Genomic DNA, 27,171 nt, shown 5'->3' with positions numbered 1-27,171 from the left:
CACCACCATTATCAAGACATATTATCTTATAACATAGTCTGGAAAATGAGTTCTCAATTTAATTGTTTGAGCTAGCAATCTCGCAAAGCCATGTTGCGAGTTGATAATAAATAAACATGAAACTATCGTGAAGATGCATCGATTAAAACCATGGAATATTTAAACGGTCCACATGGGGTGAATGGCCCATATATATATCACCCTGAAAAAGTTTTAGAAAAAATGGTGATTCAATCCCAATTTTTTCTTGTGATAGTCTTTAATTAATTTTCCTTGAGAACAAGCAGCACATAAGAATTCATTAAATTAAAAAATTTTATGTTCTTTTAGAGGATGATTAGATGAATTCTCGATGATTCTTTTCATCATGATTGAACCTGGATGTCCTAACCGGTCATGTCAAATAGTAAATATATTTGTATTTATAAACATCTAGTTTACTATGACATGTAATTCCACATTGTTAATACTGGTAATACAAACCAGAAGAAAGAGTGGGTAATTTTTCTAACACACATTTTTCTCTTGATTTTATAGTTGTAATATAGAGATATTTATTATTTTTTTTCTTGCGATTTCTACATGATATCTATTTTGGCGGATATCTTTAAAACATAATAAGTTTTTATGAGAATTACTTCATAGTAATGCGTTACTTATAAAGATATTGGTTCCTTTAAGCAATCTATAGTAGCTCTTCTAGAGCTTTCAATCATTTTTGCACTACTAATAATCGTACTTACATTTGTTTCTTTTGTAACAAAAGAGACAAAATATCTTTTATCTTTAAGTATTGTATGCGTTGAAGTATTGTCAGTTAGACATATTTTTTTTTATTATTGAATTTGAGCGAAACGTGATGAATATTCATATCTTCATTTATGAAAATAAAAAATTACAATGAATTAAAACGAAAAAGAAATACAAAAATCTCAAAATAAAAAAACTACAAGCAAAGGATAAAAAACTAACTAAGAAGGAAAAAATCTAAAATGATAGATTTCTAATTAATGCACTTCTAAGAGAGATTTGATTCATCTAAATGAGTAACATCGTTTGGATAATCAAAATTATTTGTTTTAGACTTGCATGGGTTACTAAGGTCAAGGATGTTATCAAGATCTGCAAAAATATTATTAGTGGATTTTAGTTCCGTTTTAACATTATTAGCTTCAACTTTCTCTCTTTGTATAGACAAATTGGTTTCTTGTTTTTGTCCTTTTTTTTTGATAGATTCTTGATATAAGTTGACAAAATGTTTAGGAGTACGACATATACGTGACTAATGACATTTTAATCCATATCGATAGCACAAAAATTCTTTATTTTATTCTGCAAATAGGTGACAACCTATTATATCATAATACATTTTAAAATTCTTTTCACGATAGTATGTGGAAAGCGTGGAATGTGGAAAAAAGTTTTTTCCATTAAATCCTCATATGTGACTTATTGGTCACACAATTTCAGTTGAGAACTTAATTTGAAAAGTATATAATTATATTCACAGACTGTTTTAAAATCTTGCAGCCTTAGATGTATTCATTTATAGCGAACTTTAGGCAAAAGAACAGTCTTCTAACGTTCATATCTTTCTTTTAAATTTGTTCATAATTCTTGTGGATCTTTAACAGTAAGTATTTTACTTTCAACCTTTTATGAAGGTGATAACATAGAAAAATAAATGCCTTGATCTTATCTTTGTTTGAGGATTCTAATTCTTTCTTTATGATATTCCCAAACTTTTTGGATACCAAATAGGTTTCAGCATTGTGTTGATTTTAAATATTTTTTGTCCGTTAAATCAAGAATGGTAAATTTAAGTTTTTACAAATTTGACATGATAGATCTATTAACAAAAATAAATAAAAGCTAGGAAATAATTAAGAATAATAATATTAATAATTCATATAAAAAAAGATAAGTAAAAGAAAAAAACAAATCAATTTGTTTCAGAAAATTGATAAAAGATATTATTCTTTTTAAGATAATAAAAATAATTTAAATAAATTATTAAAATTATACATTCATTGCTAAAAATGTAAATAAAATTTTGATACTAGCTCTACAGGTGCTATATTTTTACTTAAAAGAATAATATTTTAATATATATTCTCTTAAAAAAATTATTTATTATTTAATTCAAAAAATAGTTATTTATATGATTAATTATCGTTCACTTCAGGAAAAGATTATGTTTATAATATGATTAATTATCATTCACTTTAAAGAATGATTAATTATCATTTATTTTGGAGAATGATATTAATATTAAAAACATTATTATATAAAAAAATAAACAATCTAAAATGAATAAAAGGATAGTATTAACAAAAGAAAAGATAAAGACAAAAAAATTAATTATAAAATAAACATGATGATGAATATACATTATAAACAATAAAAAAATTATTAAATAATATGTTTGCAGTCCTTTATCAAATTTTTAAAGAATTACAAATAAAATAATTATTGATGAATAAATTACGTAGTAAAAAAAATAAGAAGAAGAATAGATTGCATGCATGCATTACATACAAAAACCCATAAAAAAAAATAAATCATCAATGTATATAGATGATCACAGGGCATGACATAAAAAAATTACATAACCATAAAAGACTATCATGTGTTATAAAAGACGATCATAAGCTATGATATATATAAAAAAAATTATTGTATAGATGATCACAGACAATGGCATAAAAAAATTAGAAGAATAAAGTGGGTAGAAGAGAAAAAAAAATTATTTTTAACCTTAGAGCTCAATTGATTAAGGCGTTAATCTGTTGTGAAAATAAAGATTAAAATTTAAGGACATTAATAATATATATATATTTATTTATTTATAATACATACCATTTTTTTATACTTATATATATTCTTGTATAATAATTATTAGAGATAAGTATTGTTTTGGTCCCTCACGTTGAGGGTTGGAATCAAATCCGTCTCTGGTGTATATTTTAATTTAAAATCATCCTTAATGTTGTATTTGATTTTAAAATCGTCTTTTTAAATTTTTTCTAAATGACAAAAATACCCTTTTTTTTCACCATTTCATTCTTCTTGTTCTTTTTCCTCCAGGAGAACAAATTATGTTCTTGTAAGGAGAACAAATTATGTTCTTGTAAGGAGAAAAAATTCTTCCATTAACAAACTCAAAACTTTAAATCTTAATACAGTTAACAAAATCCAATTACAAGAATTAAAAATACCCCTTTTTTTTACCATTTCATTCCTTTTGTGCTTCTTCCTCCAGGAGAACAAATTATGTTCTTGTTCTTGTTCTTCTTCTTCCAGAAAATAGAAGAAATTCTTCCATTAACAAACTCAAAACTTCAAATCTTAATACAGTTAATAAAATCCAATTACAAGAATTAAAAATACTCAAATTCATCTCCAATTACAAAAATAAAAAATCTATCATTTTAATTACCAAGAACAATCAAATACAAGAAAAAATAACAAAAATTAAAGAGAAACACAAAATTCAAAAACAAAAATACAACAGTAATCCAGAAATCCAAAAATCTAGAAATAAGAATAAAAACAAAACCAATAATAAAAATTAGAAAATTAGGGATTATGATGAACAAAATCAAATTCTCTAAATCTAACAACAACAACATATTCAATTTCTTTTTAAAACAGAAAGAATGAAACTTTATCTTATAAAAAGCATGGAGGTCGCCGTTGTTGCTCTTGAAAATTGCCATCGGAGTGGAGGTCGTCGTTGGCCGCTGCTGCACTTGGAGGTCGCCACGCTGTCGGGTGGAGAGTGCCGCGCCGTCGGAGTGGAGCGCCGTGCCGTCAGGATGGAAGTCGCCGCCATCAGGGTGGAGGTCGCCGTCGAGGTGAAGTGTGTGTGGCGGTTGTTTGTGATGGAGAAGAAGAAGAAGAATAAGGAGGAGGTGGTGTGTGATGGTTGTGTGTGAAGAAGAAAAAGAAGAGTGATTGTTGTGTGTGAAGAAGAAGAAGGAGAAGGAGTTGCGCTATGTGTTTTGTGTTGTAACGGTGGAGTGAAGAAGATAGGGTTTGAAGTTAGAGAGGTGAGAGAATATAAGGGTAAAATGGTCAAAAAGGACGATTTTAATACCAAATATAAGATTAAGGACGATTTTAAATCAAAATATACACCAAAAACGGGTTTGATTCCGACCCTTAACGTGAGGGACCAAAACAATACTTATCCCTAATTATTATAACGATATTATTCAGTATTCAACTTTTAATTTTTTTTCTCCTCCAGTCTGGTATTTATGGAGGTGAAATGAAATTTGCCGAGTACGGTAGAGGCAGTGGTAGAAGTGGCAAAATGAAGTTAAACTTTTTTCATTTTTCACGGATATGTGCGGGAAGCAGTCCGAAAAAACAAACTACATAACAAATCTAGAAATGTCTTAGAAGGGGAAACACACTTATGGTCACTGAATGTTAGGGAGACAGCAATTTCTGTGATTTGTAGTAATCAAATAGTTATCAATGATGATTTTTAATGATGTAAGATTGGTGTAAAATTTTATTCGATGGCTCACTTTTCTTTGCTAGTTATATGCTGGTCAAAATTTAATAAAATTGTTGGCCCCCTAGACTTTTCCTATTTGAGACTGCTGTTAACATGATTAAGATCGATCTAAGATAGTTGAAATTTAGGGTGTAAAGAATCTTTTGATTTGATGGAAAATGAATGGAAAGAAAATGGATGGAAAATGATATTTTCCTTTGTTTGGTTATCAAAGAAAATAAGAAATTTTTTTTTTTTTTATGTAGGTCTCACTAAAAAAATTTTCTTTCCATCACAAGAAAACAAAAAGAAAAGTGTTATAGTTTTGTATTTCCAATATTATCCTTTGTTATATTATTATTAACAAATATTAATATAAATTTAGTTTTAATATATTATTATAATAAAAATTTATATTTAAACATTATATATATTAGATAAATAATTTAAATCAAATATATAAAATTATAATATTTTATAATATTTATAAAATATAATAAAACATGAATAAATAAAAATATTTATACTTTATTTTATGATAAGGGTATTAATATAATTTTATACTATTATGATTTTTTTTCTTCTCACTTTTCTTTTCATCTAAACAAAAAAATTTTCTCTCTATTTTCTTTCCATCTATTTTCTGTTCATCCAAACAACATACAAATAACTCAATTTTTTCTTTCATTTTCTTTCCTTTTATTTTCTTTCTTTCCATTTTTTTTCATCTATTTTCTTTCCAACATCCAAACAATTGAGGTAAGAAGTAAAATAATTCAAATTTTGGATACTTAAAAAAATATATAAAATTTTTATTTAAATTTATTTTTAAATTTGTAATAAGTACAAAAAATTATGTATATTTAATTTTTTAATATTTAAAAGAATATATTAAAATTTTATTTAAATTTATTTAACTTCTACTTTTTTTGATCTGACATCTTATTTTATTATTTATTTATTTTTTTTTCTAATTTTTATAAATTAGATTGGAAATCACCTATTATTCTATTTAAAATAATTGCACATTAAAAAATAAAATATTAAATTAATATTGAGAGAGTTTTGTTTTTTCTAGAAAAAGTGTTTTAAATCCTGGTACTCCCGCTCTCTTCTAAGAAATGTTGAACCGTGATGTTTCACATTCTATTTAGGAAATCATGGGTGATTTTAAATATAATTAAATAATAAAAATAAATTAAAAAAATCATAGAATTTAAAAATAATAGTAAAATTTAGCAATTTGAATAGATTATAAGAAAAGAAGATTTATTACTTAAATATAATAGAGAAGAAAAAAATTAGTTGATACAAGTAGTGGAAAAGTAAATACGAAAAAATCGCATTTAATGAGAGAGAATTTTGATGCGAACAAAACAAAATTAATTTCTGAAATTGTTCTTATAATTTGTTTTTCTTTTTAAATTCAATGATACAAGTACAATATTTGTTAATATTTCATTTTATTTAAATAGAAACAAAATATATTAATTTTTTTAAATTGATTTAAATTAAATTATTAATATTTTATTATTTTAAAAAGTTATATTTTTATACCTATAAAAATTATATTTTTATAATTAAAAATACATATTTTTTTTATAATTTATGAATATATTTTGTTTAAATGAGATATGTGTATTAAATTCATTCTCACATATGTGTGCCCATGTATTTAAAAATTTGTCATAAACAAGATATACTTTAATTTAATTCGTAAAATAAGTAATAAAAAGCAAAAATATAAATTACATTCAAATGATCTATATTGATAAATACAATATTTAAAATATTTATTTAAAAAAAATCCTTCATTACAGATGCCGACATAATTAAAAAGGCACTTTATACAGCAAAATATTGAGAAGTACCATCTTGCCCCTTTTCCTTCAATTCTGAGTGCTGACAATACAATAAGTCAGTGATTGCAATAATTATTTAATTCCACGTGTCAAGATTGTCATAAACTGAGAGTAACTGTACTAAGTCCAAGTGTAAAGTAGATAGATAGGCAAGGCAAGGATGTGTGTTTGGTTGTTGAATCTTCACTCATTTTGTTCTCTTTTTCGATTGAATCTTAACTGAATCTCATCAAATTGATTCGTGGTTCCAAATGAGGTTCGCTTCCTTCTTCACAAGGGGTTTCCAACGCCATCCTTCCTGCTCCAAGATTCTTCTCTTATGCACTCTCAGGTCCTGTTTCTTTGGTCTTTCTCTTTCCCTGCATGTTTTTATATAGCAAGTTTCCACCCTAATGGGAAGGCTACTATAGTAACACTAGCACTTATTTGTATATTATTTTTCATGTGGCAAAATGCCAAAACTTGATCGTGAAATAGAAAAAGAAACACAACTTTAAGACAAAGATTTCCATCCTTCATCATCAACATATATATTGTCATATATACTTTGTTACAAGTATCTTCTAGATAGGACTAAGAAATCACTGAATCTCCTCAATGGATGAAGGAGATTTAGTTTACCTTGACTAAAGTTTCTTTATTTCTTTTTATTATTAAGTTACTCTAGTTGGTTATAAATATAAGGATTGAACTCCCCCGGGGGGGGGGGGTATTGATGCTTTATAGATATTCACAAATGACAGTTTTTGACACTCTTTTATTGCCAGAGGAAGTATACCAATGAGTTAATATATGATCAAGAAGAGCCTATACCTGTTGGGGAAAACATAGAAAACTGGTGATATATGCGTTTAACTTTGATGCACTGACATAGTCGTGCAATCACAATCGTTTTCTTAGATGACCATTCATGCAGTCAATATAAAAGGTAACTATTTTTGCTAATGGGACGTTATGTGATTGAATGCACATGTAAAATGGTTTTACACTGATAGTGTATCAAAATTAAATTCGGTGATATATATAGTTTACATCGAAGCATATACGTCATGTGATTTAACGAAATTTTTCATTGGCTATCGAAGGCCTATACAATCCTCCTCTTGTAAATGAGAATCTCATTATTGACTGACATAGGAACCGGCTGCAAAGTGATTCCTGGTGATTGTTTCCTTGTTTATAGAAGTGGTTTTCAGTGTAGTTTGACCTTGTATATTCCCATACACTCAGTTATTCTTCTTAAGCAACAGACTAGTCATGATCTATAATAGTATAATCTGTGACTATATCCATTAATGTCTCTGTCTCTTCTACTGCAGCTTTGGTTGTTAAAGAATCGTCTATCTTATTGAGTTTAACTGTGTATAATAACAGCAGTGGTGGAGGCTTGCTGTCATACTCAGAATCACAATCTGAATCTATTACCGGACCTCCTGCTTCTAATACGAATTCTGATGTGCCGGCAAAAAAGAAAGTGGTTGTTCTTGGAACAGGATGGGGTGGTACTAGTTTTCTCAAGGATCTCAATGCATCCTTGTATGATGTTCAGGTTGTTTCCCCTTGTAACTATTTTGCATTCACTCCTCTATTACCTAGTGTCACTTGTGGGACAGTTGAAGCGCGAAGCATTGTAGAGCCAGTTCGAAACATGGTCAAAAAGGTAAGGAAGCAAAGCAAGAACTCAACTCAGAGTAATGCATGTTTTTTGAAAGTAAAAATGGATCATATTTTAATTTCAGGTCACCTTAGGAACAGGAATGCTAGATTCATGGGGATTTTATTTTCCCTTTAGTTTATTCTTTCTAAAGGTAATTTAACAAGATAATTTATCGAAAAGATTTGTTGTTTCTTTCCTGTTGCAGAGAAAAGGAGACATTAAATTCTGGGAGGCGGAATGTCTGAAGATCGACCATGCAAACAAAACGGTATTGTGTAGGTCCAATATTGGGAACAACTTAGTTGGAAGTGGCGAATTTTCTTTGGAATATGACTACTTGGTTGTAGCGATAGGAGCACAAGTGAATACTTTTAACACCCCTGGTGTCAAGGAGCATTGTCATTTTCTAAAGGTACTTTTTTGTTTCGCTGTTTGTTTCTAATATAGAGTTTAGAATCATTTGATGGCTTGAATATATTTGCAAGTTTATCAATTCATTCAGTACATATTTGCACCGTTGACGAAGATAGAATAAGGCTTATCATCAAGGAGTCATTGCAATTTTACTTTCAAAATGTATTATATTTTTCACTTGCAGGAGGTAGAGGATGCACAGAAGATCAGAAGGGCTGTGATAGATTGTTTTGAGAAGGCTGTTCTTCCATCTCTATCTGACGAAGAACGAAGGACAAATCTACATTTTGTTGTTGTTGGAGGAGGTCCAACTGGGGTGGAATTTGCTGCTGAGCTTCATGACCATTTCCAAGAAGATTTAGTCAATTTATACCCATCTGTTAAAGATTTTGTGAAGATAACAGTGATTCAATCAGGAGATCACATCTTGAACACGTACGTATCAAGCACTAACAGTCCGAATTATTTCTATTACTTTGAATCACCAACATTTAAACTTTGGTGTCTTCCAAAATTATTATGCATATGTTGCTTGGAAAGGACACTCTGCTATTCCATATATTATTAACACTTTAACATCATTATGTCTGCTATTACTGTTCCTTTCACTGTTATAATCTTCCAGAATACATGGCAATTACTAAATTATGCATGATGCACCTGATATTTTCAGTAAGAGATTCAACTATTTACTAAAGAACTTGAACAGTGTTTTGATAATTCAGTGTTAATAGTCCAATATTTTTGTGTTATTGGTTGTAGAATGCAAATTATCCCCAAAACAAAACAGCTATACTAACAATCATTATTAGGATCTAAAATTTGTTTGATCATCCTATTGTTAGGTCTGTTATTCATGAATTATATTGCCTGTTAGAAATCTTCAAGCAGGGTCTTCCCACCACTAGCATTTGTCTTGAACCTTTGGTATTGCTAATTGCATGGAAAAAGACCAACCATCGATCAAGTTTGACTAATTTTCTAACTTCTTATATGTCCACACCACAGGCTCTAAAAAATCCCAGGTTGGATAAAAGTTCCTCTTTGATCTTGTAGGTTTGATGAAAGAATTAGTCTATTTGCTGAAGAGAAGTTTGGAAGAGATGGTATAAAAGTTCAAACTGGATGTCGAGTTCTCAGTGTTGATGACAAAAATATTACAATGAAGGCAAAATCAACTGGAGAGATCTGCTCTGTACCCCATGGACTGGTTATCTGGTCCACTGGGATTGCAACTCGTCCGGTTGTGAGGGATTTTATGGAACAAATCGGTCAGGTGTTGCATAATTCCACACATTTCTGAAACAGTTTCCTTCTGCTTCTGTAACCTGCACAAACTTTGAATACTCTATGTGCAGGGTAAAAGGCATGTGCTAGCAACAAATGAATGGTTGCGAGTGAAGGGTTGTGAATCTGTGTATGCTATCGGTGATTGTTCTTCGATAGATCAACAAAAAATAATGGTATGTATTACACCTTTAACAGAACTAATGAGCTCATTACATGCAACATGATACTAAATTCTTATCCAAGTTAATAGCGATATATGTTACATACATTTACCTCTACTTGTAGGATGATATCTCAGCCATTTTTGAGGCTGCGGATAAGGACAAATCCGGTACCTTAACTGTTGCAGAACTCAAGGATGTGCTAGATGACATAATTGTAAGATATCCACAGTTCGAACTGTATTTGAAGAGCAAACACATTTTGGATTTGAGTACTCTATGGAAAGACTCAGAAGGAAATTATAGAGAAGAAATAGACATAGAAGGCTTTAAGATGGCCCTTTCTCATATGGATTCACAGATGAAGAGTCTGCCAGCAACTGCACAGGTATGCATCATTTTAGCAGTAACCGAAATCTTGTTTAATATGAATGGTGATTAAGTTTCTAATTGACTAGTATTGTCTAGGTTGCTTCCCAACAAGGTGAATATCTAGCTAGATGCTTTAACCGCATGCATCAATGTGAAGAGCATCCGGAAGGTCCTCGGCGATTTAAAGGCTCCGGACGTCATACGTTTCTTCCCTTTCGGTAAATATTATATATGTTAAGCATATGGCCAATGTCAACTACATTAATATGATCCTCTTCAGAAAATGTAAAATTTAGTGTGGTTTATAGCAAGTGGTTAATGCATTTAGTAAAAGGCAAATTTTTGTTGATTTTTTTTTCAGGTATAAGCACTTTGGGCAATTTGCTCCTCTGGGAGGGGAGCAAGCTGCTGCAGAACTTCCTGGAGACTGGGTTGCCATGGGTCACAGCACTCAATGGCTTTGGTATTCTGTATATGCAAGGTACCGAGTACTGATTATCTAAGTTCAAAATATCGGAAACTATTCTGTTCGATTATTTTTATCTGTAATTGTCACTTTTTGGATACATAAATCCAAGATGTAGCGGAGAGTGACAATGACAGGTAAAAAGAACAAGAATAATGTATGTACATCAGTACATGATTACATGTTGTTTAATTTGTGTTCAGCAAGCAAGTAAGCTGGCGGACAAGGATGTTAGTCATATCAGATTGGACAAGAAGATTTATATTTGGAAGAGATTCTAGCCGTATCTAAGTCCTAAATCAAAAGCTGCATTTGAACAGCTTTGAGGCTTTCTGTTTATCTGTTAATTTTCATTGTAGCTTTATTCATTATGTAGTTAGTGTAGTGATATTTTGAAGGTACAAACAAGTCCTTTGGAGACAGTTTGAGAATGTGAAGTTGTCTTGAATGGAGCTTGCTCTTCTTTTATAGCTATCTTTCTCACTTGTAAAACTATACATTCATACTGATAAATGGGGAATAGATCCTTTAGATCCTCTTAACTGAATTTTTCATATCGCATAAAACATTACATATGATATTGAAAAACAAAAAAGTTACACATGACCAAGTCATCTGAAATATTTACAATATTACATAAGAGGATTTACTTCGCCTAATTGTAGTCTCATTCAATTCTTGAACTCCAGAAATGTAGATAGTTGGTTTCTAAAGTGTTTCTTTGAATCTGTCTTCCTTTTCCTGTATATATTATTGCATAATTTTATGCAAAAAAAGTATTAAATCAAACAAACAATTAATATATCTTTTTTTAATTAAAATTTTCATACAAATATCTTTTTTTAATTAAAATCTTCATACAAATATTTTTTGTGTGGTAGACATATTATATCATGACATTAGAAACATTTGAATTTTATTTTAATTAAATGGAACTTTAATTACATAAATATATGTTATTAATTGCAGATAATTTTGGTAGTGTTAAGCACATTTGTTGGTTTTTTTATTTAAATAAAATAAAAAGGGAACAATATTACCAGATTCTCTAAATGAAATTTTAAAATATAAATCTCCTAAATTTATTAATATATAAATCTTGCTAAGGTATTATGTGTTATATAATATGCACGATTTATGTATGGAACTCCTTAAAAAAATGCACATAAATCGTGCTAGGGTAATGTGCTTTTCAACTTGAACATAACTGGTGCCAGGATAGCAGGAGTTACATGTTTTTGACCTAATTCACCCTAGGGTAGCACGATTTACGTGCATAACGTGACACAGGATACCCTAACACGGTTTACATGCAACAACCTACCTCCAATACCCTAACACAAGTTATGAATATAGAGAACCCCTGAATGCCTTTCCACGAGTTATGTTTCACAAAGATATACTCCATTGACGGCGAGAAAGCTCTTGGAGAGGAGGAGAGTTAGGGAAGAAGACGGTCAACGGCGGAAGAGGAAGAAGAAACTTCTAGGTCAATGGCGGAGCCACGACCAATAAGGTTACGGAGGATGACGATGGCAGCTGCCAACAATGGCGGTTGAAGGTTTGGTAGGTGGCGGAGGGGGGAAGTGCATGGTGGGGCCATAATAATTTTGGTTAAGCAGAGCGAGGAACGAAGGAGACATGTACCGATTGAACAGTATTGCACACATTGTGAAATTTATCGACGAAGAGGTCAGTTGTCAAGCTTGTTTACAATCTATATAGTTGTAAAATGCTTAAGAATATTGTGGTTGTTGCGGGGTTTAGGGGTAGGTTTCACTATTAATAATATATGTTTTTGTTATGATGCATTGGTGAGTTGCGACTATATATTCTTGTTTTATCAGCTAACCCGATGTGTAAAGAGCATTCATAGGCAACAGAAGATGATATTGCATGACCGTATAAAGTCGTACCTAGATAGTGCCGGATTACTACATGTTGCAAGGTTAAATAATTATTGGTTTAAACTTGATGAACCACTGATTAGTGTATTTGTGGAGCGATGACGTCTCGAGACCCACACCTTTCACATGCCATTTGGGGAGTGCACGATAACTTTATAGGATGTAACATATCAGTTTGGCCTCTGTGTTGATGGATTTTCAGTTAGTGGATGTCTCAGAGTAGCTTTATTCTGGGAAGACATTCATCGGATAATATTATTATAAGCTAGGAGGTTATTAATTCGATGAGAAGCAAGAAAGGTGAAAAATGTTGGATAGCTATTAAAATTAATCTCGAAAAAGTCTATGACAAATTAAAATGGTCTTTTGTAAAGGACACCCTAATGGATATTGGCTTTCCCTCCCATATAACTAATCTCATTTATGATTGTATATCTTTTGCTAAAATGAGAGTTCTCTAGAATGGGGATGAATTCAAAGAATTCACACCGTTTATGGAGCATCAGACAAAGAGACCTTATTTCGTCCTACATTTTTGTTCTGTGTATTGAATACTTATCTCAACTTATTGATGCAGCTGTGGAGCATGGGTTTTGAAAACCAATTCGTTTGAAAAGAGATGCTTCGAAAATTTTTCACCTTTACTTCGCAGATGACTTAATTTTATTTGCGGAAGCAAGCTTGGAACAAGCCGAGGTCATTAATAATTTGCCTTAATGCCTTTTTGATAGATCTGGGCAGAAGGTCAGTCAAGATAACACTAGAATCTTCTTTTCCAAAAATATAAGGAACAATGTTAGAACAAGCATCTCGAAAGCCTTGAATTTTCTCCAGAAAAGATGATTTAGAAAAATATTTGGGTGTGCCTCTTCATCACTCCAGAGTTTTGAAAAACACTTTTAATAATATTATTGACAAGCTGAATGTTAGACTAAATTTTTGGAAAGCCTCCTCATTATCTTTGGCACGGTGAAATATGTTCTTTCTTCTATTCCATCTTATACTATGTAAATTACTTTTTTACCTAAAGCTACTTGTAATGCTATTGATAAAAAATGCAGGAATTTTCTTTGGAGAGACACCAATCAAACTCGCAAAATTGATTTGGTGAGCTGGAAGAAAGTTTGCGAACCAAAATAGTTGGGTGGTCTGGGGATTCGCCATGCTAGTACGCTCAACCATGCCTTTATGACGAAAGTTGGGTGGGAGCTTATTGAAAATAAAAATTTCTTGTAGGTTAGAGTTCTTCGGTCAAATTATGGAAGCGGAAATGACATTATTCCGAAGGTGGAGCAAAAACAAAGTAGCTCTAACTTGTGGAAAGGAATTTGTGCCAGGTGGGATATTATGGAATATAAATATATCTGGTGTAACGGGAATGGTTCTAAAATAGATTTCTGGAAGCACAACTGGGTCCCTCGGTTAGGGAAGCTTAAACATCACACAACTCAGGTAAGCGATGATATTGATTATTCTGTGAACCTGACTGATTTTTTTACCATTTCACGATCACGGGACATTGTGAGACTCAAGGAGATTTTGCCGGAGGATGTGGTCAAAAGAATCTTGGCACTATCCCCCCAATTTCCCTTGGAAGCCAGCTGATCATATTGCGTGTGCACCCTCACCTGATGGAGCATATAGCCTCAAGTCAGCTTATCAAGCCATTCAAGACACTCCTAGCAACCCTAATCGGCTCTTTAATTTGGTTTGGAGTTAGAAGGGTCCCGAACGAACTCGCTCTTTTCTTTGGCTCGCTGCATGCCAAGCCATTCTAACTAATGCCGAATGAAAAAGGGGCTACCTAACTCAAGACTTGTCTTGCCCTCGTTGCACTCAGCATGAAGAATCAGTGGAGCATGTTTTACATGACTGTTACTTTGCCAAGAACATATGGAATGCCTTCATCCCTGCTGTCCAAGCACCTTCCTTCTTCAACACAGACGTCGTTCATTGGTTGGAAAGCCACCTGGGGCGTCCAAGTCACTAGCCTTGCCTCTTTGGTGTTGCTATTGCTTTTTTTTTGTTTTGTTGCAATAAATTTGTCTTTGATAGAAAGATTATTCTTGTTTCCTTGGCTGTACACCAAATTAGAGCTCGAACCGATGAGATTTTAAAGATTGATAAATACTAAAGAAGGAGTTCTGTCAATGTTGAACCGCAGTGTCTCATTCAATGGCTTCCGCCAATGAAAAAAGTGTTGAAACTTAATGTGGATGGATCCTTTCTAGACTATCTAAATAGTGCTACTTGTGGTGATTTATTTAGAGATTACTTGAGAGGTTTATTTTGGGTTTCTTTTACAATCTTGGAAGCTACTCGATAACTTATGATGAATTGTGAGGCATTGCCCGTGATTTATAAATTACTAGTGCTCAAGAATATACAACTCTTATTGTGGAATCTGACTTTGCCTCTACCCTTCAATTTTTGAGAAATGGGTGCCGTGCTAACCACTTATGTGCTCTCCTTGTAGATGACATTGGTGTTTAGGCCACTAAAATTGCAAATATTTCTTGGTTCCATTCTTTTCTAGAAGTTAGTTCGATTGCAGATGCGTTAGTTAAAAAGGACAAGATCTATCTTTCAGTATGTATAATTTTTATACTGCTCTTCTTGATATTAAGTTAGCTTTAAATTTTGATTGTATAAAATTTCTTCGATTAAGAGAATCTTGAGTATTTTTTTTTTTTTTTTATTTGTGACTTTGTTTTTTACTTCTTTTAGAGTCGTTGACTCGTCTAATCATAAAAAAACAAATTAATGCAAAATTTATATCAATGTCTATCTAAAAATAAAAATAAAAGGTAATTATAGGATAATATTCCTTTTCAATTAGAGTGAGTTTGAAAAAGAAAAATATTTGTTAGATAAAATTATGATAAGTATTTAATTAATATATGTTAAAATTATTATTATAAAAAATTTAAATATTTTATTTCAATAAATATATAATAAACACATTAAAAAAACTTAAATTCTATGTATTTTTTATAAAGATTCCGCTAGAGAAACAATGGACTATTTGTATAATGACTATTGAGTTATGAAATGAACATCTCTTATACTATTTAGAATAACCATCCGAATACAAGGGATAATAAACATCTTCTCGAAAAATTAGTTTAATTTTTGGGTTCACCAAGGATCGAACTCTTGACCTTTTGGATCTAGCACTTTAATACCATATCATGATACCACTCATCCCAAAAACTTCAACTGATGAAAAAATGTAACACTAATAATTATATCTCTAATACTCCATAAACCTCCATTGTGCACATTGTATAAATGTTTCATTGGCTCCTCATACTTTCCTTTTTTATAAACTTTAACAAAGACACACATCAATTAAATGTTCGTATTTCATACTAAAATTTTTGAAACTGCGAAGGACCATGATGGCCCATGAGTTATTAGGACCATGGAAGATGCCTCCTAGCTTCAGTTCTCCCAGCAAAACTATCGCAATTGATCGTCTTCTCCGGTGTATGATGGGAAAAAAAAGTTAGTTCCATGTGGAAACAGAAACCACAGTGATTTTGTTTTGGTATCAGCAGTGATCAAAACCACCGAATTCCAAGTTTTCAGCTCTAAACCATTCATCCGTCGATCAAGTAAGCTCTTTTTGGCAGATCCCATTATATCAAGTTGTGTCTTTGTACCTTAAACATGAATTGTGCTTAATTTCAATTGAAAATATCTTCTTCTTTTTTTAAATGTACAAATGAATTTGAAATTTATAGGATGGATCATGGGAGGCAAGTGTTTACGGTGGACCTTCTAGAACGATATGCTGCTAAAGGGCGTGGAGTTATCACATGTATGGCTGCTGGAAACGATGTCATCGTCATTGGGACCAGCAAAGGATGGGTCATCAGGCATGATTTTGGGGTTGGCGATTCAAATGGTAAAAATTTCAACCTTTTGGAATCATCACATTGCCTTTGCCATGATTGTTTGAGCATGTCCTGTGTTATCCAAAGTTCAAATTGGTTGACATCCTGTTGTGAATTCAGTAACTTTTTCTTTTGGGGTAGCTAGTTGGCGACTCTGTTTATGTTTTTATCTAGAGATGGAGTAGGTTCTCATCTTCTTTTTTTAGCCTTTTGCTTAGTTGATAGTTGTGTGGTTGAGCTTATTCTGGAATTTGGAGTTTGTGCAATTGGGTTGGTAAGAATGTGATATTGTTTGGAGTGCAGAGATTGATCTCTCTGCGGGTCGACCTGGGGAGCAGTCGATCCACAGGGTTTTTGTTGATCCTGGAGGGAGTCACTGCATTGCCACTGTTGTTGGTCCTGGGGGAGCTGAAACTTTCTATACTCATGCAAAATGGACCAAGCCTCGAGTTTTGAGCAAGCTGAAAGGTCTTGTTGTGAATGCAGTTGCGTGGAATAGGCAACAGATAACTGAAGGTAGAGTTTATTGTTCATCATATAATTGATTGATGCCAATTGCTTGTTTGTGTAAGTAAATGCTCATTTCTGCTTGAGGTTTTGATTGAAATTCTCAAATGCAGTTTCCACCAAAGAAGTCATTCTTGGTACTGAAAATGGTCAACTTCATGAATTGGCTGTGGATGAGAAGGATAAGAAGGAGAAGTATATTAAATTTCTCTTTGAATTATCAGAACTCCCAGAAGCTTTTATGGGCTTGCAGGTTCTATACATTGTTTTGGTTCATTTTTCAAGATTTTAGAGTTTAGCGGTTTCCATCTCTCTTTTTCTTTTATTTTCTTCAAGGAAACTGAAGCTCGAGTTTACTATTCCTATTAACAAAATAAATAAATAAATACTAAGCTAGAGGCTTTCCCCTCAACTTTTCCTTCAAATATGACTCAAGACATTAAATTACTGGTTCCTTTTCTTTTTCTTTTCAGATGGAAACAGCTAGCATAATTAATGGGACTAGATATTATGTGATGGCTGTTACTCCTACTCGGCTATATTCTTTCACTGGCTTTGGGTCACTAGAAGTAAGTCGAATACTATTGATATTGGCATTTGCTTTGCGTACTGGAATAACCTCTCCTTACTACCATTTATTAAGAGAAAAGATTAGTAGTACAGTATCTATAAACAGGTTATTCCTGTTGGATACTTTTTAATTGCTTGTTTGTGCTAAAACAAGGTATAATTCTATGACACTATTAAACCATGTTTGATAAAAATAAAAATATCACATTAATAAATCTTACCCTTTTCCTTATATGCTTATTTTAGTTCAAAGTTTAATTATGCTGATTGTTATCCAAGTGTAGACTGTGTTTTCAAGTTATGCAGACCGTACAGTACATTTCATGGAACTTCCTGGCGAAATACCACACAGGCAACTACTTCTTTCCTTTCTCTCTTTTGGTCATATTAGTGTTATGTCTTGGGAACATTCAGAAAAAATGTAGATATCTAGTGGCTGAATATTTCCTTGTTATTTGTAGCCTTTACTTATGTTGTGTGTACTCATCTTTTCGTTGTTATTTTCAGCGAGCTGCATTTTTACATTAAGCAACGAAGGGCTGTCCATTTTGCATGGCTTTCTGGAGCTGGTATTTACCATGGTGGCTTAAATTTTGGTGGAGGGCAACACAGGTGGGGTAGAGAATGTCTTGAAATTGTTATCTATTTTATAAAATATAGAACTTGATTCATTCCATTTTTTATTATGTGGTCTCGTGTCTGCAAATCTTGATTCTAACTATGCTACTTATGCTTTAGGAGTGAATCTCAATGTAGTCTTTTGTGAAATCCCTTCCATATTGTTCTTTTCTAAGGAACTTATTAGCCTTTCTCCCCAAACTTTTGATAACTTGACAGTTCTTCAAGTGGGAATGAAAATTTCATTGAGAACAAGGCTCTTTTGGACTACTCAAAATTGTCTGAAGGATCAGAAATGATCAAACCATGTTCAATAGCATTGTCTGAATTCCACTTTTTGTTGCTTTTAGGGAATAAAGTCAAGGTGTGTACAGTCTTCTCTATCTTAATTGTGTTTTGTATAATGCTTATCCCATACAAAGCTTTGTTTTTAGGCGTTTATGAATGCTTGCTAAATTATGAACATTTGTAGGTTGTAAACAGAATTAGCGAACATATTATAGAGGAACTTCAGTTTGATCAAGTTTCAGAATCAAAATCGAAGGGTATTATTGGATTATGTAGTGATGCCACAGCTGGATTATTCTATGCATATGACCAAAACTCTATCTTTCAGGTTTGTATTGTAATTATTGTCTTATTTTTGCAGTCTCTCGTATTTCGCATTTAACTAGGTTGGTTAAATAGTAATCGGGGCTGATGTTGGATTTGGCAATTTAATAGGTGTCTATTGATGATGAGGGTCGAGATATGTGGAAAGTGTATCTTGACATGAAAGAGTATGCTGCTGCTTTAGCAAATTGCCGTGATCCTATTCAAAGGGACCAAGTATATTTAGTGCAGGTATTGCCCACTAGTTTTTTATTCTGACCAGAAAACGGTTACATAGTCATATAAGTTCACAGATTATTTTACCAAAAAGCTGTAATTTGGTGTTTAATTGGAATATTTTGTGGTGCAGGCTGAAGCTGCATTTTCATCTAAAGATTATTTTAGAGCTGCATCATTCTATGCCAAGGTAATTTTCTTTTTAGTTTCAATATATTGTTGTACAAGAATTACCTTGCTTATGTGAAACTTGGTAACCTAAAAGTAAATGCATTGCGTTCTTGGATTTTGGTCCACTATATTTATCAGTGGACTTGTCTCTCATGGAGATAACTTTAAAGATTCATATCACGGTCTAATTGATAATGAAAATGGCCTATAGCATATTGCTCCCTGCTCAGGTATCATAATACATCTTACCCAATGAATCTTTTCAAACTTTAAGAGATCCATATGTGGAACTTTGAAAAGTCCCTTCTTTTTACTCCAAATTCTGTATAGGATTGCTTCCTTGACAAAGGCCACTTGGTATATCTTTTATAAATGCCATTTATAGATTTGAAGTTTGGTGCTTTAAAATTTCTTTTCATCGTTATCTCCACAAAATTGTGATAATTTGATTATAAAAGCAAGCCTTTTTTTTGGTGATAAAGGTACATGCCTATGATTCTCTCGTTTCTAGTCATGCTCACCTTTATTATCCCAAAAGAATAGTAACTGACAGGAATATGATTTTGCAGATCAATTATATTTTATCATTTGAGGAAGTCACTTTGAAGTTCATAAGTGCTGGTGAACAGGTACTTCTCATTTTATTGATATTTTCTATTATGCGAATTAGAAGAAGGCCCTTTTTTCCCCTTTCTTAAATAGGGATTATATGGCTGCATTACTTGTCAGTTTGAGCATTTCTGGAAGAGTTCATGTTTAATTTGGATTTTCTCATTAAATTGTGCTCTGCTGCTTTATTCCAGCCTTCTTTTGCGTGCAAGTCTGATAAAAGATAAATTTAGTTTTCATCATAATATTCATATGCCTGTTTAATCCCTTACGATTATAGCTTCTTGTTGTGAGCATAGGTATAGGAAACTGATTTTGATTTATACATCTTATATTTTGCCATTATATTTCACTGCTTGAAAATTTGATTCATAAATATAAAAGTTCGATATCTCTTCTTATTTGCAGGATGCTTTGAGAACTTTCTTACTGCGGAAGCTTGATAATTTAGAAAAAGGCGATAAATGTCAGATAACAATGATATCCACATGGGCAACTGAATTATATCTGGACAAGGTTCTACTGCATGCCTGACAAATTTATCTTGTTTCTTGCCCTTTTCTGTCAATGATATACACGTGAGTGCATGATGAAAACATTGTAAACAGTTCTAAGTAAATAATAGAAAATAAATACCACATTTTTGTTTCTAAGAAAACCACAAATTCATGTCATCGAATGACCAAGTCATGTTTCCTGTTGCTTGATAGTAAAGCAAGAATACTGAATTATGCTTTGGTTTTCATTGTTGGGAAAAAATGGTAATGCAGGGTTTTTGAAATGGAATCACTGAATTGGCTGTATTCTTTGTCCACGACTTGTGTCATTATTTTTTCCTTTTTTTTTCCCTCTCTATATATGCAAATAAATTTTGAAAGTACCTTGATCTTTAGATAAATCGGCTGCTTTTGGAAGATGAATCTTCTTTGGAGAATAGCAATTCAGAGTACCAATCAACCATTCAGGAGTTTCGTGCTTTCCTCAGTGACAGCAAGGATGAATTGGATGAAGCCACCACGATGAAGCTTTTAGAAAGGTAGTGTATAATACTTCTTTATGTCTTTGGACGAATTTTGATGATCTTTGTTGTACACATATATAGTTTTACCTAGCTTAATTCTGCTTTTGCTGCTTTTGACAGTTATGGAAGGGTTGACGAGTTGGTATACTTTGCTAGCTTAAAAGGTCATTATGAGATTGTAGTTCACCATTACATTCAGGTACTCACTTTTGCTACATGTGGTTATTAAAGACTATCTGATACTAGTATCTCACTTCATTGTTCTTTCCTTCTGTTTTTGTGGAATTTTGCTTTCAGCAAGGAGAAGCTAAAAAAGCACTAGAAGTGCTTCAGAAACCTTCAGTGCCTGAAGACCTTCAGGTATTGTTCAAGCTTTTGTGATGGGCAAGTGATAACAATTTTGCCTCTATATTATTTCATTCCTCTTGACCTTTATTTTGTATTACTTTTGTTTGGCACTGAGGCCTCTCAATCTCTGCCTATAAAATAGTAAGTAATGAATGACATTCCTGTCCTATGCAGTATAAGTTTGCTCCAGACCTTATCGCCCTTGATGCATATGAAACTGTGGAGTCATGGATGGCTACGAAGAACCTGAACCCAAGAAAATTGATTCCTGCAATGATGCGTTATTCCAGTGAATCTCATGCAAAGTACGGCATTCCATTTTCTATCATTTTCAGAAATGAGTTCACCAATTCAATTATTTCCCTTTTGCATTTTCTCCTTTATTCATCAATTGAATTGTTTTCCTTTAGCTTTTTTCCACCTGCATCCAACAGATTTTCATAAACTTTCATGATATTCTATTTGAGAATTTTAGTTTTATTTTATATCCACTTTTTTCACTTGCAGGAATGAGACACATGAGGTCATCAAATATCTTGAATATTGTGTTCATAGATTGCATAACGAAGATCCTGGAGTTCATAACTTGCTGCTTTCTTTATATGCAAAGCAGGTTGAGTGGTTTGCTTCTTGTATATATATACCCCTGATGTGGTGGTTAGAAGGGTGTTTCACATTCTTTGTACTATTTGACATTATAATTGCCTGTGCTTTCACTTCTCATGCATGTAACCAACAACTGCTCTTTGCGCCAATCGCTAAAGCTGAAATGACAGATTTGGACTGCAACATGATAATAGTTATATTGTAACATTGTCCTTATTAAAACTGAAATGTCATGTTTAGATTTCAACTGCAAACATACTTGAACAACAGAAGTTTTAACATGCGCCTTGGGGAAATCAGATAAATTTGATTAACTCCTAAAAATCTTCGCATTTCTTGCAGCCAATGCATGAGAGTTTTGGTTCATTTTGATTAGATTTGACAGAACTTACGACTCTTGTACATGTTTGATATTGATATTGTGCCTAACACTTATATTTGTATTCAATTTGTTTCCCATTTGTCTATTCAGGAAGATGATAGTGCACTTCTACGTTTCCTAGAATGCAAGTTTGGGAAGGGACAAATAAATGGTCCCGAATTCTTCTATGATCCTAAGTATGCCCTGCGCCTTTGCCTCAAGCAAAAAAGAATGCGTGCATGTGTTCATATATACAGCATGATGTCTATGCATGAAGAAGCAGTTGCTCTTGCCCTACAGGTTAGACTAATCCGTAATATTGTGTTCAAGCAGCTCTGAGATGTTTTTATCAAATGTTCTTCATCAAGAGCTTTTGAACACCATCTCTCTTGCTTATTTCCTTTAATCCTCTTGCAATTTTTTAAAATATTGGAGTTCTACAAGAGTCTGAGTTTGGAAAATGTTATTCAACATATTCAGTTAGGAATTCTTTATTTTGCAAGATTTATACATCATAAGAAAAATATGTTGAAGAGGTTATCTCTTCTAAAAGGTGACTTTTATTTTGTTCTAATTAACTCTTCTGCATTAGGTTGATCCAGAACTAGCAATGGCTGAAGCCGATAAAGTTGAGGATGATGAAGATTTGAGAAAGAAGCTATGGCTCATGATCGCCAAGCACGTTGTTGAACAAGAAAAAGGAACTAAGCGGGAAAACATAAGGAAGGCAATTGCTTTCCTTAAAGAAACTGATGGTCTCTTGAAGATAGAGGATATATTACCATTCTTTCCTGATTTTGCCCTGATTGATGACTTCAAGGTACTTATCTCTTCTCTGGTTTACTCATGTTGATTAACAACATTAAACTATGATCAATATGTTTAACGATGCCTGCTAAATATATTGTCTTTTTCTCCTGTGTTTCCTGCAAATGAATGGAAGAACGTTTACTTCATCTTTGAATTTTAACACACAAAAATGTTATATGCAAAGTAATATGATGCTTTTATGAATTTATTCAGGAGGCTATCTGTTCATCATTGGAGGATTACAACAAGCAAATTGAACAACTAAAGGAGGAGATGAATGACGCTACCCATGGTGCTGACAACATTAGAAAAGATATTAGTGCACTTGCTCAAAGGTGCACTGTTATTGATCGCGATGAGGAATGCGGGGTATTGATCTTCGTCATAATATGTTTTTGCAATACTGCATCTATCCTTTGCAAATGTTCATATGTTCACCTATGTACCATACTAATATTAAAATCACTATGCTTTTTGCTTACATGGGAATTTAGTAGCTGAATTTCACTAATGTATGAAATAATTTTTCAATGTGCTCTCTAGGTATGTCGCCGGAAAATATTAACTGCCGGCAGGGAGATTGGCATGGGGCGTGGTTATACGTCCGTAGGGCCAATGGCTCCTTTTTATGTGTTCCCTTGTGGACATGCCTTCCATGCACAATGCCTGATTGCCCATGTTACTCGCTGTACAGTTGAATCCCATGTAAAATATACTACCATTTTTCCTCCTATATTCCCCACCCCCCCTCTTGATATTCCATTGTGAATCTTCCTCCTGTATTTTATCTGAAAGTTTGTTGTTATCACCAAAGACCCTCATTTAAATTGAATTGAATGGGAAATGTTACAGGCCGAGTATATTCTGGATCTACAGAAACAACTTACTTTGATAGGCAGTGAAGCAAGAAGGGAATCTAATGGTACCCTTTCTTCATCAGAGGATTCTATACCTAGCATGACTACTGTAGACAAGGTTCGTTTAGAACTCTTATGCATCAAGTAACATCTATCAGTATTGTTATTATTAAGTGGAATTGCTCTTGAAAGAGTTAATCTTTGGGTGATTTTCATGGACTTTGGACTAATAACTTTTGTGTTCTGTACTCTTATGTGAAATTGATGGGGCAGCTCCGAGCACAATTGGATGATGCTATAGCTAGTGAATGCCCATTTTGTGGAGAATTGATGATCCGAGAGATTTCTTTGCCTTTTATACTTCCTGAGGAAGACCATCATGTTGCATCTTGGGACATCAAACCAAACGTTGCATCTGGACCCCAGAGGAGTATTTCCCTGCCTGTTTGATTTGGATAAATTGTTGCTGATACTACACCAATGTAACATTAGCTCAGTGTGTTTTTTTCTGTTATTCTTTAATCCATTTTCTCTCTATGTTTACATTCTCTTCCCATGTTAGTGTTTACTGTTTATGTAATGATTTTAATTTCCAGGGTAATTTTATTGACCCAATGTCCCAATCCCCATTGTAAATCCTGTGCCTTATTGTAGCCTTTTTGTTACACCAATTTTTGTTCCTATACAATTTGAATATATTCCTTTTCCTGATAAAATTTTCTATCTTACTATTTCTTGAGTAAAATTACACTCAATTCATATACAACGAGACATTTGTACAATAATACATCAGGCAACATCAGATGAACAGGAAAAGGGGGTGGCCATTAAGACAAGACTAATTTTAAGGCTGTTTCAACTATGACTTGGTCTGACCAAAATATGAAAGTAAAGGTCATAATCTTGTTTCCCATCCCTAATAATGTCAAGTTTCATACCTTCCAGCTGGGGGCTTCCCAGATGTTTCCATTTTAGGCAGTGTTGTTCAGAAATCAGAGAACTTTTTTCGTACTAAAGGGGCATTTCGAATCTCTGCCTACAAATTATAGGCCTATATGTTCCTTTGTTCTGAAAATTGCGCCAATATTCACAGTTTCACACTAGTAATATTCCCTTTATCACCATCTAAAAGACACCAGAAAAACGTCTTTGCTTGATTCAAGAGGCAACTCCAGAACTGGTAACAAAGACAGTGATTTTTTATTTAAAAAAATAGAAAAAAAATAATAATTCACTGGAGTAGTAGAGTCTGGAGCAAAGTAACTAACTACTCACTGCTTGATTTATTTAAGTCCTCTAACAGTAGTACCAACAACCATAACATAGGATTTGTATAAAGATAATTTGTATATCCCCAACAATAAATAAATAAAAGCTCAGCAATTTTTTAAGCTCATGAATTATGGAGGAAGAAAATTCCCTGATTATTAGCCTGATCCTTTTGATTACAAGGGAATCTAAGTTGCACGAAAATTCAGTTCAAAATGACATTAAGTAGGTTTAGCTGGAACTCCAAAGAGAAAGAAGATAACTAGATATGTCAAATTTTCCACTTTTCATAACCCGAAGTTACAAATTTTACGGAGGTCAGAAAACCATTCTCATATGTACAGTTTTCAATTTACAATATTTATCGAAAGCCAAAATATTTAACACTCTTCATCAACAGAGTCACTCGATTTGACCCGGTCAACCACTCCTTTTGGCTCTTCAGATCCGATCTCGACCCGAGACCAGGATCCTGGTTACTAACTCCTCATCCGGTGAGCTCAAATCGCCGAAGACGGCGACGACGCCGGAGGCTCTCAGCCCTGGCCCCAGCAGCTCAAGTACATAACCTTCCGGAGAGAGTCGTCGGTTTGCCCCCGTCGATCATCGGCGGAGGAACCGTTCCCCGTCGCAGCTCCGGCAACGTCAGATCCCATAAGGCCAGACAAAGGCCTGAGATCAGAGAGGCCTCCGGCAGAGAAGAGACGGGTGCGGTTGTTATGGATAGACTTGACGGCGGTTTTGCACTTGTGGCCTGGGTCGGTGTGGCCTTGCGCAACCGCCACCGTGGCAGCCATCCAAACACGGTTCAAGTAACTCATGGTTTAGTGTTTCTTAACGTTGTTTCTTATTTATTTTCTTCCGATGATGTTTTTTTCCCTTTGCTTCAGAAGCGCTGTAGAAAGTTGTGGATGAGAAAGAATGAAGAAGAAAGGGGTTATTTATAGAAGGAGATGAGATTCATTAGGACATGGTTTTGGTGCTCAATAATTGTGGTTTAGCCTTAATGGTGGGCCCCTATCTCCTTTCTCTGTTTAGAATTTTGCAGCCTTCCAAATCCATTTTTTAATTTTGTTTCTACTTTCTAATTTATAGGTTTAAATGAATTTTAGATTGTAAAATGAAATTAGTATAGCACAGATATGTTATTTAAACTGTTTAATTTATTTATTATTTCAAACAAGGATAGGGTCGAGATCGGGGAGGATCCTAAGCTAAGATTAAATAATAAGCATAGAGTTAATATGAATTAATTATTGTTTAGGTGAGAAAGAGAAAGAAGGAAGAGGTGGGGTTCTAAAGAAACAGGTGGCGGGCTTATCCGAAAGTGACATTGGTGACTAATGCATTCACCCATGTATCGTTGTTGATTGACATTTCTGTCCCTCCTTTCTTTGTGCTAAAATCCAAAAGCTAATCCTTTTTTTCTTTCTCTCTCTTCAATTCTCGTGACTCATCATGGGCCCACTCTATAATGATATTCTGTCCGTTTCCCATGGAATCTGGCCCACCTAGTACTATTCTTACGGAGGGGTATTATTGTCCTTCTAATTTATTTATTTTATGAATTTATCGTAGAGTAGTCATTGACTCAGTCACACGTTGAAGTGTATGAAGGCGACACGTTGTTGTATTTCATGCAGTATCGATGATATGGGCCTGTGACCCGATCAGACCCATGCTTATGGGCTGGGGATGGGCATCACGTGCATGCTTCGCTCTCATTGGCCAGATATTATAACAAAAATAGAAAATGAAATAAAAAAAAATTATCAATAATTCAATATTGTTCCTTCCTCTACGTGCATGCACCAGGCTTCTTTCACTTCTCCAATTAACATTTGGCACTTTACGAATACACATCTTTTATTTTTCAATTCCATTTACTTATAAATTAATATTTTAGTACGATAAAAATCTCGTGTTGGGTGTGAAATGTTTAACTTATACCCGACCTTGTATTATGTTATATTCCATCAGGAGCATAGACTTACATTGTACACAATTTATTTGGCTTAACATTTAGGCAATTGGTGAATTAATTAATGTGTTCATGAAGGT

General features: G+C 33.1%; 3 protein-coding genes across 5 annotated transcripts; 2 read left to right on the top strand and 1 right to left on the bottom strand.

Annotated features, from left to right (window-relative positions):
• Positions 1-6,465: 6,465 nt before the first annotated feature.
• LOC112707081 (external alternative NAD(P)H-ubiquinone oxidoreductase B1, mitochondrial) lies at positions 6,466-11,271 on the top strand. 3 transcript variants are annotated; one of them, XM_025758640.3, is made up of 11 exons: positions 6,540-6,700; positions 7,137-7,297; positions 7,689-8,029; positions 8,232-8,438; positions 8,625-8,875; positions 9,497-9,716; positions 9,799-9,903; positions 10,016-10,279; positions 10,360-10,481; positions 10,625-10,744; positions 10,933-11,271. In XM_025758640.3, the coding sequence occupies exons 2-11, from the start codon at positions 7,270-7,272 to the stop codon at positions 11,018-11,020; spliced, it is 1,746 nt and encodes a 581-aa protein (XP_025614425.1). In that variant the 5' UTR covers positions 6,540-6,700; positions 7,137-7,269; the 3' UTR covers positions 11,021-11,271. The 3 variants fall into 3 exon arrangements, with proteins under 3 accessions (XP_025614426.1, XP_025614427.1, XP_025614425.1); XM_025758641.3 differs by lacking the exon at positions 7,137-7,297 and having other exon boundaries at positions 6,466-6,700; positions 7,744-8,029; XM_025758642.3 differs by lacking the exon at positions 7,137-7,297 and having other exon boundaries at positions 6,482-6,700; positions 7,747-8,029.
• A 4,582-nt stretch (positions 11,272-15,853) lies between these two features.
• On the top strand, positions 15,854-26,023 carry LOC112707079 (vacuolar sorting protein 18). The gene is made up of 24 exons (XM_025758637.3): positions 15,854-16,253; positions 16,383-16,546; positions 16,839-17,051; positions 17,156-17,295; positions 17,516-17,611; positions 17,897-17,964; positions 18,120-18,224; positions 18,450-18,594; positions 18,703-18,846; positions 18,954-19,073; positions 19,192-19,248; positions 19,799-19,858; positions 20,247-20,354; positions 20,732-20,874; positions 20,980-21,058; positions 21,157-21,219; positions 21,382-21,512; positions 21,715-21,820; positions 22,286-22,474; positions 22,767-22,994; positions 23,198-23,353; positions 23,528-23,689; positions 23,837-23,959; positions 24,115-26,023. Exons 2-24 carry the CDS (start codon positions 16,384-16,386, stop codon positions 24,289-24,291), a joined length of 2,976 nt encoding a protein of 991 aa, XP_025614422.1. The 5' UTR covers positions 15,854-16,253; position 16,383; the 3' UTR covers positions 24,292-26,023.
• Positions 25,378-25,931, bottom strand: LOC112707080 (uncharacterized). The gene has a single exon (XM_025758639.3). The coding sequence runs from the start codon at positions 25,929-25,931 to the stop codon at positions 25,647-25,649; it is 285 nt and encodes a 94-aa protein (XP_025614424.1). The 3' UTR covers positions 25,378-25,646.
• Positions 26,024-27,171: the final 1,148 nt, after the last annotated feature.

The sequence above is a fragment of the Arachis hypogaea genome, chromosome 8 (assembly GCF_003086295.3).
Source record: "Arachis hypogaea cultivar Tifrunner chromosome 8, arahy.Tifrunner.gnm2.J5K5, whole genome shotgun sequence".
Taxonomy (NCBI): domain Eukaryota; kingdom Viridiplantae; phylum Streptophyta; class Magnoliopsida; order Fabales; family Fabaceae; genus Arachis; species Arachis hypogaea.
The sequence above is the reverse complement of the archived record's forward strand: the minus strand, read 5'-3'. Positions and strand labels throughout refer to the sequence as shown.